This window comes from Leuresthes tenuis, unplaced genomic scaffold, assembly GCF_036924035.1.
Source record: "Leuresthes tenuis unplaced genomic scaffold, fLeuTen1.0.hap1 SCAF_3, whole genome shotgun sequence".
Lineage (NCBI taxonomy): Eukaryota > Metazoa > Chordata > Actinopteri > Atheriniformes > Atherinopsidae > Leuresthes > Leuresthes tenuis.
In genome coordinates this window covers 14669887-14683030 of record NW_027325357.1, presented here as the reverse complement: position 1 = coordinate 14683030, position 13144 = coordinate 14669887, and the positions used below count along the sequence as shown (strand labels likewise).

Below are 13144 nucleotides of genomic sequence, written 5' to 3'. Positions count from 1 at the left end.
AGTGACATATCGGTCTGGGCTCAGGCACTTAGTCAAATAACCACAGTGATCGCAGTTCTCCCCGCCGACGCTTGGCGTCAGTAGAAGGATTTGTAGCAGTTTTCTGTCTTTCTCCTGTTTTCCGGGAGTTAAAGTGAAACTACAGCGGCTTCACCGCTTGTGTTATTTCTCTGTTTAATCGTCGGTGGAGGCTGTCAGGTAAGAAGAGGATTGTTTTCTTATCGTGTTTGTGAGGCGTGTGCTCGACCTGACAAATGAAATGATCCGATCTGGACTTTGATCAAACTCTGTTGCCCCTAATCTGAACACAACCCCCCCCACACCACCACCACTGTGAATGTATTTTTCTTAAGTAGACAAGTTTTTTGGGATTGATGGATGTTTAATTGACAAATGAATAGAAACACGATCAGGAACAAACTTAAAATGCGGCTTTTAGTGTTGGCTCCCACTTAGTTAGGAATTGCATTAACTTGAACCGGAGGAATAACGTGGGGTTGTTACTCTGAATATTTCCTTTGGGGGAATCTGTTTAACTGAGAAAAACATTAAATTACTCTCTAATGTTTCATGCTTCAGTTCCACACGTCGGATTGGGCAACACTTTACAGTTGGTTCCTCTATTTGACCTTTGTAATCAGTATACATACATTTAATAAAGGGTGTTCATCATACTCGTGTATCTACCAGTGATTTTTTTCACAGCTGTTTGTGGGCAAACAGCTGTATGTCTTATTAAACCCACGAGGAACCTATAAAAAATGACGCATTACTAACGGTTAATCGGTTAATCTGTCTTTCATTAACACTAAAGCAACACTGCAGCCAGCTACAAGACTTGTCCTGTGATGTATAATTAGTAATGTTGGTTGCTTAATTTTATTGTCAGTATATATTAAGCATTTAATATTACATCAGAATATAATACAAAAAGGAAATAGCTGAATTCATATTGATTTATTTTCATTTTTTTTTGCCTAAAATGTCATAACCTGTGACATTTTAGTGTCTGCGTTAAAAGAACATCAGGTGCTTTATTTAAGCATTACAACAAACTGTCTTCATCATCTGTTCTTTTTCAAATAGTTTGCCTTCAAAAGGTCATTTTTCATTCTTATTTTTGTCCCCGCAGTTTTTCCCAAAATAAAGGCATTGTGATTTATGATCAGATGACAAAAGCAGAAGTTTATTCAATTTGACAAATAACGCAGGAGCCAGAAAATGATTATCCTTTCAAAGTACTGTCAAAATTATTTACAAGTCTGTAGATTTGTTTCAGATATTATTCATTACAGTTTTATTCCAGGTTTTCTACTTTTCCGCCCTTGTGAAGATGTTTTTTTTTCCTTTTCTCATTTTTGATGGAGTTATTGGTGTGAGAGAATGTTTTCCAGATTTTAAAACTCTTCAAACAAATGTGTGTTTTGTTGTGTATAATAGTGACAAGAACATGTTTTTTGATTGTTAATATCCATTTGATTTGTTGAGTTAAGCAAACTGCACTGTATCTTTCACTTCAGGATGTCAGCTGTTAAGACGACAGATGGGAGTGTGCAACTGGAGATCTGCAAAGCGTCGCTTTTCTATAGACAAAGCGAACCTGCCACAGGAGAAGCAAAGATGTCAGTCCTGCTTCTTCACGGCATCCGTTTCTCTTCAGAAAACTGGCTTAACATCGGCACTCTGGAGACTCTGGCCAAAGCCGGTTGCCGTGCGGTCACCATTGACCTTCCAGGTGAGTCTACTGGAAACAAACTCCACTACCACACACAAGTCTGGACGAGCATGGAGACAAAACATGCAGCAGGCATGCATACATTTTATTGCACATGCTCACGAGGCTTTATCTGGACAAAAAACAACAAAAATAAAGAAATACGTTATATTGTCCCCTCTCTGTCCAATTGTCCACAGGACTTGGTCAGTCCAAGTCAGCCAAGGCCCCAGCAGCGGTGGGGGAACTAGCCCCTGCGGGTTTCCTTAAGGAAGTTTGTGAGCAGCTGAGTCTAAACCCAGTGGTGGTGATCAGCCCGTCCCTCAGTGGGATGTATTCCCTCCCTTTCCTCCTGCAGCACCAGGCTCTGGTACAAGCGTACGTCCCCGTGGCTCCCATCTGCACTGACAAATTCACAGCAGAGCAGTACCAGAGTGTAAAGGTATGTGAGTGTTGGTGAGGATATGCCACTTCTCAGTCTTCCTTTATAGCTTCTCATCCTAAACTTTTCCTTTTACCATATTTTCACTCTTCATTTTCTCTTCAAAGAAAAACTTGAGCAGCTGTGAATCCCATTTGACAGCATGTCCCTAACTCCTTTTTTTAAATAGGGAGGCTTTCTTTGTTGCAAAACCATGTAAAAAGTGTGTTCAGGGTTTTAAAGTGTACTTTACAACTGAAAGTCAGTGAAACAGAACAGCTTATGGATGCCATCATGACGACCTAATTACTGAAAGCTTAAGTAATAAACTAATGCAAAAGCTCTTAAGCTGCACTGAGGGAAATTTTAGGACCCCGACAAGTTCGTGGTTTGCACCTTTTGAAGAACTAAGCACCGAGTTATGGTTCAATAGAACTCGCACATGGTGGATGGCAAACATGTCAGTAAGTCCTACAGATAGGCAGTTCTACTGTTGCCCACATTTTTGATTGATGAGTCAAACTGAGTAAATTCATTAGGCATAGGCTTATGTTTCAAGACAAACAGAAATACATTTTTAAAGAGACAAAATGGGCTGTATAGGTTGTCATTAGAAAGGTCTCTGTCATCACTTGTACGTCTGTGTGTCCAGGTCCCGACACTGATCGTTTATGGCGACCAGGACACTCAGCTCGGGGAGGTGTCCCTCCGTAACCTGAGCAATCTGGCCAATCACAGCGTGGTGGTGATGAAGGGAGCGGGTCACCCCTGTTACCTGGATGACCCAGACACTTGGCACAAAGCTCTTATAGACTTCCTTCACCAACTGTGAAGCTCTTCACCGTCAACGAGTGGAGAAGTGACCCAGAGAGGCCTCGCAAATACACATCTAGTCAAGTAAGACTAGTCAGAATTTAAGCCTCAAGGGTCACCCTGCAGGACCCGATTCTGACAGTTTAATGATGTCTGCAAATCAAGTCTGCTGTAACCATGACAGCAGATGATGTGATCCTTGAAAAGTTCAAGTCTTAACAGTTATCGAAGTATTTGCTTCCTCATTTTTGCATTTACAACTTATAAATGTCTTGCACATCATGTACACACAAACTTTCATACTGGTCCTGTTCACATAAAGCTTGTCTTGACACTACTGCCACCGTGTGGTTCTGTGCACATTCTTCAACTCCTACCACAATTTCAAATTTAGAACTGCATGATTTTAACTAAACAAATGATAGCCTGCAACTCACAACAAATCTGTACACACAGTACCTGGAACGCCAGAGTCTGTCGGTTGCCTGGTAATTGGACCAGGCCAAGACCCACTTTGTGGGTTGTCAGTTTCTAAACAGGGTTAATGTCAACGTCCAACTGGGAAAACTACAGTACTTTCCTGAAGTTTCATAAACAAAAGACACAAAGGAGAGCAACACGTGTCATAGTATTTATAAATGTCATTTGATTCACAGAAAAAACAAATTATGCAGGAAAAAAATACAGACTGGTGCTTAAAAGGTCGCCAGAATTCAGGAAATGGAAGCATTTGATGCCTAACATTTCTTGGGGAAGGGCTCCTCGCTAAATATATATTCAATATAAAATGAATCCCGGACCCATGACAGTTCAGAGTTGTTCAGGTAACAACTAAGTACGTGGGACCTCCTCAGTATTACGTGGTTTTAATTGTTCTGGATGTTTGAATTGTTGAGGAAGGCTATTTTAATCCACACAAAGCCAAACCTAGAAATGACAGTGAGTGATCAAAAGTCATTGCTCAGGTCTTACTGCTGAGTAAACCAGCTGGTAACTTCATATTTAACCATTAAACTGTAATGCCATTAAAACAAACATGTGTTGTGATTTTTTTTAAACTTTTTAAACTAGATCTGACTTTTCACTCTAAATGAATCATCAGCTGGAAAATCAAAACACGACACATTGAAATGAAGTGAAAAATATGAACATTATTTTAATAACTGATTCTCTGTAATAAACAATTTGAAAATATTTTACAAGGAGTCACAGACACAATATTTTACAAATTTTGCCCTCTTCTTTTTTTTGTTTAGCTTCATCTGTACAAAAGAATGGAGCGACATGGACCAGAGCCCAAAAAAGAAGGAGCTAAATCTTCCTCGCACACAAACATTCACACCCACACACGTACAAGAAAAAAAGAAAGAAAATAAGAAAGAAAGAAAGAAAAAAAACATTTTGACGTCAGATCTCAAACTTATCAACAGTGCTGTATTCCTATATATATTTTTTTAAAACTTCACTTTAAGTTCGACTGATTTTACAGGTTTTTTTTCTCTAAATGTTTTTTCACACACTTGTCAAACATGGTCACATAGCACCAGACTACAGACTACAGAGTCACACACGTACGTGTCTTTCCCACAGAGACGCACCAACACAGATGCAGCGAGGGTCGGGAGGGCGCTTCATGAAAACCCTCCTTTACTTATTTAATAAAGTGATGTCTTAAAGCTGACCCCTCCCTCTCATACCCAAGCTGGTCCAATTTTCTGTTTTCTTTGTTTTTGTGTTCTTTTCTTTTTTTGGCAAAACTAAAATAGTCAAACCAGAGAAATCAGACGCACGTGTCCAGTCCAGATGCTCACGCAGACCTCACTGCACGATTCGTCCGCGACCCTCTGTTTAACTGGCCCGTGCTGCTCTGTGGAGACCCACTCCCTGAGCTTGCCTCTGACATCCCGCCCGCTCACAGAAAAAAACCCCGGGGAGTGACGTCCCTGGCTCACTTCTGTCTCGTGTTTGACATCTCCCAGGTGGGAATGAATAAGTGTCATTACGCGTTTGCTCACAGGTGTGTGTGCATAATGTCTCAGTGCAGGTGCACGAAATGTAGGCCTACATATTCAGTTTGTGTGAGACCATAGAGATGCAGGAAAAGAGAGGAAGTTGCAGGGGGTACATTTCCACAGGCACGTGTAGCGTTAATTTACAGACAGTGGAAATAGTGAAATACAGAGAGAATTAATGGCACAAGACAGAGACAAGCTAATGCCAGAAAAGTAAAACTGCATCAAGCATCAGCAGATGCTGAAAAAGGCCAAATTGTACAGACACATCTTGAATTTTAGTTTCTGTAACAGTCTTGAACTTTTTGTTTCCTCCCGTTTATTAAGAGCTGAGCTGCAGTTACTGTGCCAGCATGATTTGTCACATCAAATAGTACCAACAATTGTACAGAGTGTGTGGTGAAGGTTCATATTGTTGTGCAGTCATCATCAAAGGTCAGAGGCTTCTGAAATTGAAAAACTCCTTCTGGCTTTCAAGCATTTAATCAAACAGGCATCAGTTCATAACTGATCATTCCAAGAGGGAAAAATACTAAATCAGAGCTAACCATACTTACTGCATAACACTAAGAAAAGCCAGCGGAGGGAGGATTTTAGGAACTATTTGCATGTGTGTGAGAAACAGGGTATATGTGGGATATATCAGATATATATCAGAGCTCCACATAGTGTAACACTAAGGCATTGAGAGAGGCTTTGTTAACTTTGCTGCATTTGAACAGAAAACACTGATGAACTACACATTCTTTCACCTCTGCTCTGCTATATTAATATTTGAGCAGACTGATCGTAACAGATGCATCTTTTTGTTTTGGTAAAATTCCTTTTTTTTTCTCCACCACAACACTGGATTTTATCTGTTGCAACACAGAAACAGGAAAAAAAAACAGCTATGCTAGCACAACTGTGATCCCCCACACTCTCATTTAAAACACGTTCCCTTTGAGGGTTTTTAAACTAACGCACATACATCCACACACAAACACATACGAACCAGGCAGAACTATAGCAGTCAGGTGGCCCTAAAAAAACACTTTATGGCCAGTTAAGTGGCTGTATACTGATAGTGTATCATAGCTCTATACATGGCTTCGTAAAGGAACAGTAAAGTAACTCCATACGATGACAGACAGGAGGCTCTGGGGGAGAACAGCAATGACAGCCATGAGGGCAGAAACATTAAGCTGAGCCAGTCAATGCGATGGCTCTGTGTAAAGCTAGTTCTACAGCCAACAGATTCATCTGAAGCCTCAGACAGGTGTATGAAGGTCCTATACAGTACCTCTACACTTATACAGCCAATGCGTTCCAAAACAAAGTGCATCAAGGCACTATGAAACAGAGCGGCTCCTAAACATGGGAGTCTTAACAACTCTTCACACATCGCGATGAATAAATGACAAACTGTGATGGATTACGACCAGACTACTACTGTACTTGTTCACCATATTTAGTGGCCTCATCTGCACTTTAGTTGGAAATGCTTATAAGCCCCTATCCCCAGCAGCGGATGGTTTTGAAGTTTGAACAGCATTAGTCAAAGGTAAGAGGAGCCAAAAAAAAAAAGCCCCTCCCAAAGAAAGCAAAGACCTCCTGTTAACTACAGCGAGGCTTTGTGTGTGACAGATGTAAAGCACATACACAAACTGTGATTAGGAGCATTGGTGGAGAAGCCTCACGAGGATTGGCAGAGGTGAGTTTTCTTATCAGAGGGCACAGAGAATTTTTTTTTTTCAACATCTGTCTAAACTCGAGGTCAGAATGGTCAATTAATCAATCATAAAGGAGAATACTACAAGACATCAACAATGTTACTGCAGCAACCGAACACTGATTCATATTTTACAGCTGGCCTGTGAGCCAAAAGCACTATCACTGAATAGTAAATATGACGAAAAACACATCAAGAAATGTGGTTACCAACATGTAATTACAATAATCCACAGTGGATGCCTTTTAAAAGCATTAAGCTGTAATTAAGAGCTGCACAAAATGAGTCAGTATTCAGCTGCTGAGTGTCTCCTCTTCCTCTTGTGGTTTATCCTAAATCTAAATCCACTTCCTCTTCCTGTTTTGGCTACAAAAATAAGACAACGTGAAAGTAGATCTCATTTTGGCAAATAGATATAGCGCATAAATTGTCTATTTTTTTTTTAAAGTTAACACTTAACTTCCTTTTCAAATTTCTAAATATACTGTATGTTTGGAATAGTCATCACTTCAGCAGTTAATACTTGACATTTTGTATACTTTTTTCTGTTATATTCTTCAATGGTGGCTATAACTGGCTGAATGGTCCACAGCCTTACGAGAGGTGGATGGTGGAGTGCTGAGACTCTAAGACGGAGGAGAGGAGCAGGAGGAGGAGGAGGAGGAGAAGTCCTGCCGTTGAAGATGGTAGGCAGAGAGGCAACCTCAATTTTCCAGTCATTATGTGGTGTGAGGTCTGTAATGGCAAGATCTGCATGTCTTTATCTCCCTTTCTTATCTGGATTGTGGAGGTGTTGGGGTATTCATGGGGTTTTTATTTTCTTTCATCTAAGGTGACTCTGATGATCCAGGTGGTCTGGCATCACCCCCTCTTCCTGGCAGATGAAGGTTAACTGGCTGAGGACAATAACATCCGGCAGTTGTCACTAAGCGAAACATACTGGGTAGTGCGGCACTCAGGGCTTCCAACTTGCTGTGATGGGAAGTCCCATTATTACCTATGACTATACCGGGGGGGGGGGGGGGGGTATAGGTATGAGGGTGGGGTGGCAGAGAGTTTTAAGGATGGGACAGAAGCTCAGGAGGGATAAAAGTTGGGTAAGTGCAGGAGAATGGAATTAATGTAGCAGAGAGAGAATGTGGGGACTGAAAGCTGGGTAAAGAAGCAGCAGCTGAATGAGCAGCAAAGTGTAAAGGGGCGGACGGAAGGAGTGACCTCTCCCGCAGTCCGATGTGTTCTCCTGCAAAATAAACCCAAAAAAAACCATGAAACTGAAATTACACTTACTGTAGAATTGGTAATTTGTACTGAATTAATATGATTATTTAAAATGAACGTTCCCCATCCTCTTATTCACACAGGTTTGTGACTTTTGTATGAATCTAATTAATAAACACTGCATGGATACCCATTTCATGCCTGGATCTCACTGAAATCTGAACACAGATTTGTGCACAATAAGGCACTGCTAAAAACTGGCATTACAGTGAGTGTTGGGTGGTCGAATCACTACAAGATGTAGCTCAGCATGTCAGCTCAAACTTGGCAGGAAGCGGCTCAACATACGTGAACATTAGCGATCGTGTCACACATTCCTGTTCAGTGAGCAAATCATAAAAGTAGATCATTGGGTCATGTTTAAATGTGTTTCAATCAAACATAACTCGATATGCCCTTAATGTACTAATGACATTAGATGTTATATCGATCCTTAGAAATTATCACCTTTCCTGAACCAGGTGGGTCTGGAGCTTTGTAATATTGAAAATGTTGTATTTTAAGGGAACTATTTTCAGTCGTGGATTAATACACATTTAGTGCACTAATTAGTAGTTACAGCAGAAGGTCTGTTTGGGTGTGACTGATTGCTGAACTGTTTGATGTACAGAGGCTGAGGCCCGCCCAGTGAACCTTTGCTACATATCTTTCTCCCCTCTCTCTGACCTCCTTTTTTGTTGAGCTTCTTTCAAATCATTTTTTTGTTGAGCTACTTTCAAATAAATGTAATGATTTTTTTTTTTAGACTTCAAACAGCCCAAAAAATCAGGGCTGTTTGAAGTCTTTCCTTATATCAATCTGCAGTGTTCAAACAGAAAGTGTCACTGAATGAAGACCTATGTGTTTTTATTAACATAATTTCATAGAGGTAATTAGGTGGGCTCAGTATAAAAACAGTATAAAAAGCCAGCAGAACGAGTAAATGCTGCTCAGTCTGTTTCTATCTAAATTGCTGCATATATTTATGATGTGATGTCTGAAAGTCTTACAGCAATATTGTTGTCGAAGCAGGTGGGGGGTCCTTTTCGATAACGTGCCACAGTAATTTCTTCACATGGATTTTCCTCTTTGACTGAAATATGACTTCATTGAGGAAGATTAAAATCATTTGAACAACAGGAATAACCTTTGAAACGATTTTCTATGTTTCAGTAGGTTTTAGATAAGAATGTGTGTCTGCGTCTGTGCTATCAGGTGTACAATATGTAAAGGATACACTCTTCCACATCCTGGGAGAGCCTTTCTATCTCGCAGGAGTCACACGGCATCTTGTCTGCTACCACAAACAGCAGGTTGGTGTTGTTTATCCTCTTGGCATGAATCAACCTGCAGAGATAGAAAGACAGATCTGTCAGCATCCTCGCTTGCATCACGGAACCATTTGCTAATGTATCAGTGACATTCAATACATAGCCTTTTAACGCTCATTTAGCCAATGACATGAAAATTTCATGAATACTGTTGCAAGTTAATCATAAACTGAGTTTATTAACGCCAGCAGAAAGACAAATCTGTCTGCTGACTGTTTCCGTCACAGCACATTTCTTCATGTTATTCATGTGAGAGCACTATGCATGTGTTATTATGTGTGTACAGCATTTTGACACGTGTACAGACCTGGAGCAGTTGCCACAGTCATGTAGAATGTTGTAGGAGCTGGTGAGATTACTAAGGTAGAATTGGGTCTGGATCATTACACAGCTTCTTTCTTTTAAGTCCATTCCTTCTGCATCCACCTCATCTACAACACCACAAGAGCACAGAGAAACCAAACATCAAAATCCAGATTCAACACATGCTGACAGCAGAATTTGACGATGGAGCCAATAGAAAAATGTACAAAACACTAAACTGACATTAAGTCATTAAATATCTTATTTTACCCCACCTGTGACAAACCAGCTATGGTAAGCCAGTCCATATAAAAGCTGTTGGAATAAGGACCTGTGGAGACAAGAGATGTGAAGAAGAACATGTAACTCCAATAAATATAGCCTACTAACAGATTTTCTGAACCTATGGGTATCCAACCTTCTTAGGACTGCAAATCACAGAGCTTAGATGTTCTCAGAATTAGATTTACACATGTACAAAGTAAAAACCCTTTTACAAAAGGATGAAGGCCATAAAATACACAGAGGCATGTAGGTTTTCATGTGGAAAAGTGCTTATGCATTTTAGGGAATTGCAGGTAATAAAATAACTCTTGAAAGAATTACACTGTGCAGACAGCTGACTAATGCACTTTCCAATAAAACGGCACAGCTCACAGATACATTCATGTGGTGTGAAGATGTTCTTTATACACAGCCCCCTGCACCAATATGCAGAATAGATACCCTAATAGCTCTAACCCTAAATAAACATGCTTCAGATGGAAATTAAGTCTTGTTTTACCGAGGTTAACATTGATGTAGGATCTCTACATTTCCAGCCTCGAGGATGTGGAAGATTTAGGCCTCAAAAATAAGATCCACTCAGTTGGTGATGTCATGGTGACTACATTCACTTATTCTATACAGTTTAAGGGTAAAGCATGTGTTACATAAGCCTGTGTGCACTGTAAGTTAACATAAAATACAAATCTTACCATGTAGCAGCAGATGTCCACCATGCCAGGTTCACAAAATCTGCAATTGTGGGCTACAGATACATAGGAAAAAAAGTAAGCACACAGTTATTTAAATCACGTCCATTTGTGCCTCTATACCCATCCATAGAATAGGGAGTTGTGTTCTAGTCTGTGACCACACTGCAACAATGTCTTTTTTTCAATAAACCCAATTAGGTGTGAGCATATGTGGACACACAGAGACAAAATTCTGCATCTAGAGCCATCTGCCTTTACGGCACTGCTTTAAGTCATACATTTTTTGATTTTCAAACTAATCATATTACATATTATTTGAGCCGAAATTGTTCTCTTGGTGACCACGAAAAAGGAGCCTCGCATGTGGCACAGAAAAGAAAGAAAAACACAGTTGAAGGAGCAGAACACTGAACGTTATTCACAAGGAAAAAGAGTTGAAAGCCTCTTATGAACTACGTTGGCACAGTCATGTGAGTGGGAGCGTTCTTTTGATGAGGCGCTGGGATGAAACACTTCACGGCACCCTGACAGCCCATTTTTGGAGGAAAAAACGATTTAAATTTTTTTAAAAAAGGAGCCTGGAGTTATCTTCTTACCACAAACACTCCTCTGGGTGCAGCTCCAGCTTCACTGTTTGTCAGCCGTTCACACACAGACTGGTAATCAAATGACTGCTTGCGATTGTAGAAGGAATTGTTGTAGAGCGCATACATCAGGTTGGAATCAACATCACCAAAGAACATTCCCACCTGTGAGAACAAAGATCACTGGTCAGACTCAGTGTAATGATAAGAGAGAAATGATGATCAGTAAAGGAATTAATTCATTTTCAATGGAACCTTGTTCCAGTCATCCTTCTGATTGGACATGATTAGGAATCCACCATCATCTAATAAATAACACAAGAGATCCTGCACACAGACAGACATAAAGTGTTAACTGAAGGAGCAATTCAATTAAATTCAGTTCAGTTTTATTTATTTAGCATCAACTTACAACGAATGTCATCTCAAGGCACTTCAAAGATACAGTCCAATTAAAGCCAATTACAATCCAATTAATTGATATACATTCATAACCTAATCAAATCAAATTAACTACATTCCATAATAACCAAATTAATACAAAGCCAATTAAAAAAAAAGTTGATTAGCCAAGAAAACCAACAGACTGCACCGAAGCTTCTCTTCGACTAAATACCCTGTCCTGTCCTTTCTTTCCAAGGCGATAGTGGAAAGAAAAAAAGAGATGTATAGCACTTGGATGCAAAGTATCCAGCTGAGTACTTACATCACTGTTGGCTTCACAGTCCATCTCACAGCCCCTGTTTGGTCCGCACTATCACAGAAAAAACAAAACCAAAAAACACGTTACTAAAACAGAATACCCCGATAAGACCCTGTCAATATGAGTTTTATGTATTCTACACAGAATATATCTAAAAGCTGTAAATATTTTACCATATTTGGGCCTTGACGGTTGTCTGTATGATTGCTGGCAAGAATCTTGAACTTATCAGTCCAGGCTTCAAGGTCCAGCTTCACTCCAACAACTAAAAGAAATATAATCAGCAAAAGAGATCTATCAAGAAAGATTGAAAACACACAAAATAAAATGAGAGATGCAAAATGATGCACAATAAATAGATGCTAAGCTCAGACTTGTCCACCAAGAGAGGAAATGACATCTTCATCTTGAAACAATTCCTTTAACATCTATCACTACAACGATCTTGTTTCCAGCTTCAGAGGCCAGCTCACCTGCAGGTTTGAGGGTCTTCCCTCCTAACGTAATCTCCAAAGCCGTGCTGACCAGAATGCCTATGGTGTCGTTTTCTGGATTCAGCAGCTCGTCCTTGACTGCAAGACCAAAACAAATATAGAAACAAGGCAGGAGAGGTGTTAGAAACAAAAAGCCTATGCCATTTCAAGGCTCTGCGCAAGTTATTACGATATAAGACTAAGAACATCCTTCACCTGTTCGATAAGGTGCTCTGAAGATGTAGCCCTTGTTGTCGAGGCTGCGGCGGTAATAGCTGGCATTAAAAGGCTCAGGGTCTTCCTCCCAGGTTTCTGCAGCCCTAAGATTTAAGACCAGAGACAGTGGGGCTGTAAAGTTCTGATGCACAAGCTTCTCGCCGAGCTTATGAAACGTCACAACTTACCAACTTAAAAGAGAACAAAAAGAAGAACAACATAGCTTCAGTCCATACAAACAGCCCTGATGAAGAATGTACTCACTTGTTCGGGAAGACTCTCGTTATACCTCCGTCAGTCGCAGCAAACACGGCCAGGAAACCGTATCTAAACATCAGGATGTACAAAGGACAGAAAAGGGCCTAAAAATAGAACTCTTATCCACAGCTGGAACTGGACAATACACTTTTCTTGCCACAGGTTGGTGAAACTCACGTATTCAAATCTTTATTCTTCCACACTTTCTCAACCAGCTGTCGGATGATGCCAGTGTCCAGAATCAGGTTGTGAAGCAGCAAATTGTCACCTAACAGCATAAAAGAGATAAGAGACTTGCACAGTTTAAAATCTGCAAGTTCAATGTCTCCACAGCACTCTTAAACTTTACTGATGCTGCATTGGTTCTACTG

At 40.3% G+C, this 13144-nt stretch overlaps 2 protein-coding genes across 7 annotated transcripts in view; one reads left to right on the top strand and one right to left on the bottom strand.

The window, feature by feature from the left end:
- The first annotated feature begins 63 nt into the window (after positions 1-63).
- abhd14b (abhydrolase domain containing 14B) lies at positions 64-4856 on the top strand. The gene is made up of 4 exons (XM_072381982.1): positions 64-198; positions 1521-1735; positions 1915-2156; positions 2788-4856. The coding sequence occupies exons 2-4, from the start codon at positions 1522-1524 to the stop codon at positions 2965-2967; spliced, it is 636 nt and encodes a 211-aa protein (XP_072238083.1). The 5' UTR covers positions 64-198; position 1521; the 3' UTR covers positions 2968-4856.
- Positions 4080-13144, bottom strand: part of cacna2d2a (calcium channel, voltage-dependent, alpha 2/delta subunit 2a) — a 138900-nt gene continuing 129835 nt past the window's right edge. For all 6 annotated transcript variants that reach the window (XM_072381975.1, XM_072381977.1, XM_072381976.1 and 3 more), the window contains 14 exons: positions 12951-13041; positions 12780-12842; positions 12516-12619; positions 12300-12398; positions 12000-12091; positions 11830-11877; positions 11379-11450; positions 11136-11288; positions 10540-10592; positions 9838-9893; positions 9567-9690; positions 9166-9275; positions 8939-9021; positions 4080-7911 (listed from right to left, as the gene is read on the bottom strand). In XM_072381975.1, coding sequence (XP_072238076.1) covers positions 7789-7911; positions 8939-9021; positions 9166-9275; positions 9567-9690; positions 9838-9893; positions 10540-10592; positions 11136-11288; positions 11379-11450; positions 11830-11877; positions 12000-12091; positions 12300-12398; positions 12516-12619; positions 12780-12842; positions 12951-13041 — 1271 coding nt within the window. In that variant the 3' untranslated portion in view covers positions 4080-7788. The remainder of the gene's footprint in view (positions 7912-8938; positions 9022-9165; positions 9276-9566; positions 9691-9837; positions 9894-10539; positions 10593-11135; positions 11289-11378; positions 11451-11829; positions 11878-11999; positions 12092-12299; positions 12399-12515; positions 12620-12779; positions 12843-12950; positions 13042-13144) is intronic.

What these genes read in the sequence shown, in the direction of transcription:
- abhd14b (XM_072381982.1), top strand. Translation starts at nt 1,522, where the DNA reads ATGTCAGCTGTTAAGACGACAGATGGGAGTGTGCAACTGGAGATCTGC. An exon ending in GGTCACCATTGACCTTCCAG is followed by an intron (nt 1,736 to 1,914) that starts GTGAGTCTACTG and finishes AATTGTCCACAG; the next exon opens with GACTTGGTCAGTCCAAGTCA. An exon ending in AGCAGTACCAGAGTGTAAAG is followed by an intron (nt 2,157 to 2,787) that starts GTATGTGAGTGT and finishes CTGTGTGTCCAG; the next exon opens with GTCCCGACACTGATCGTTTA.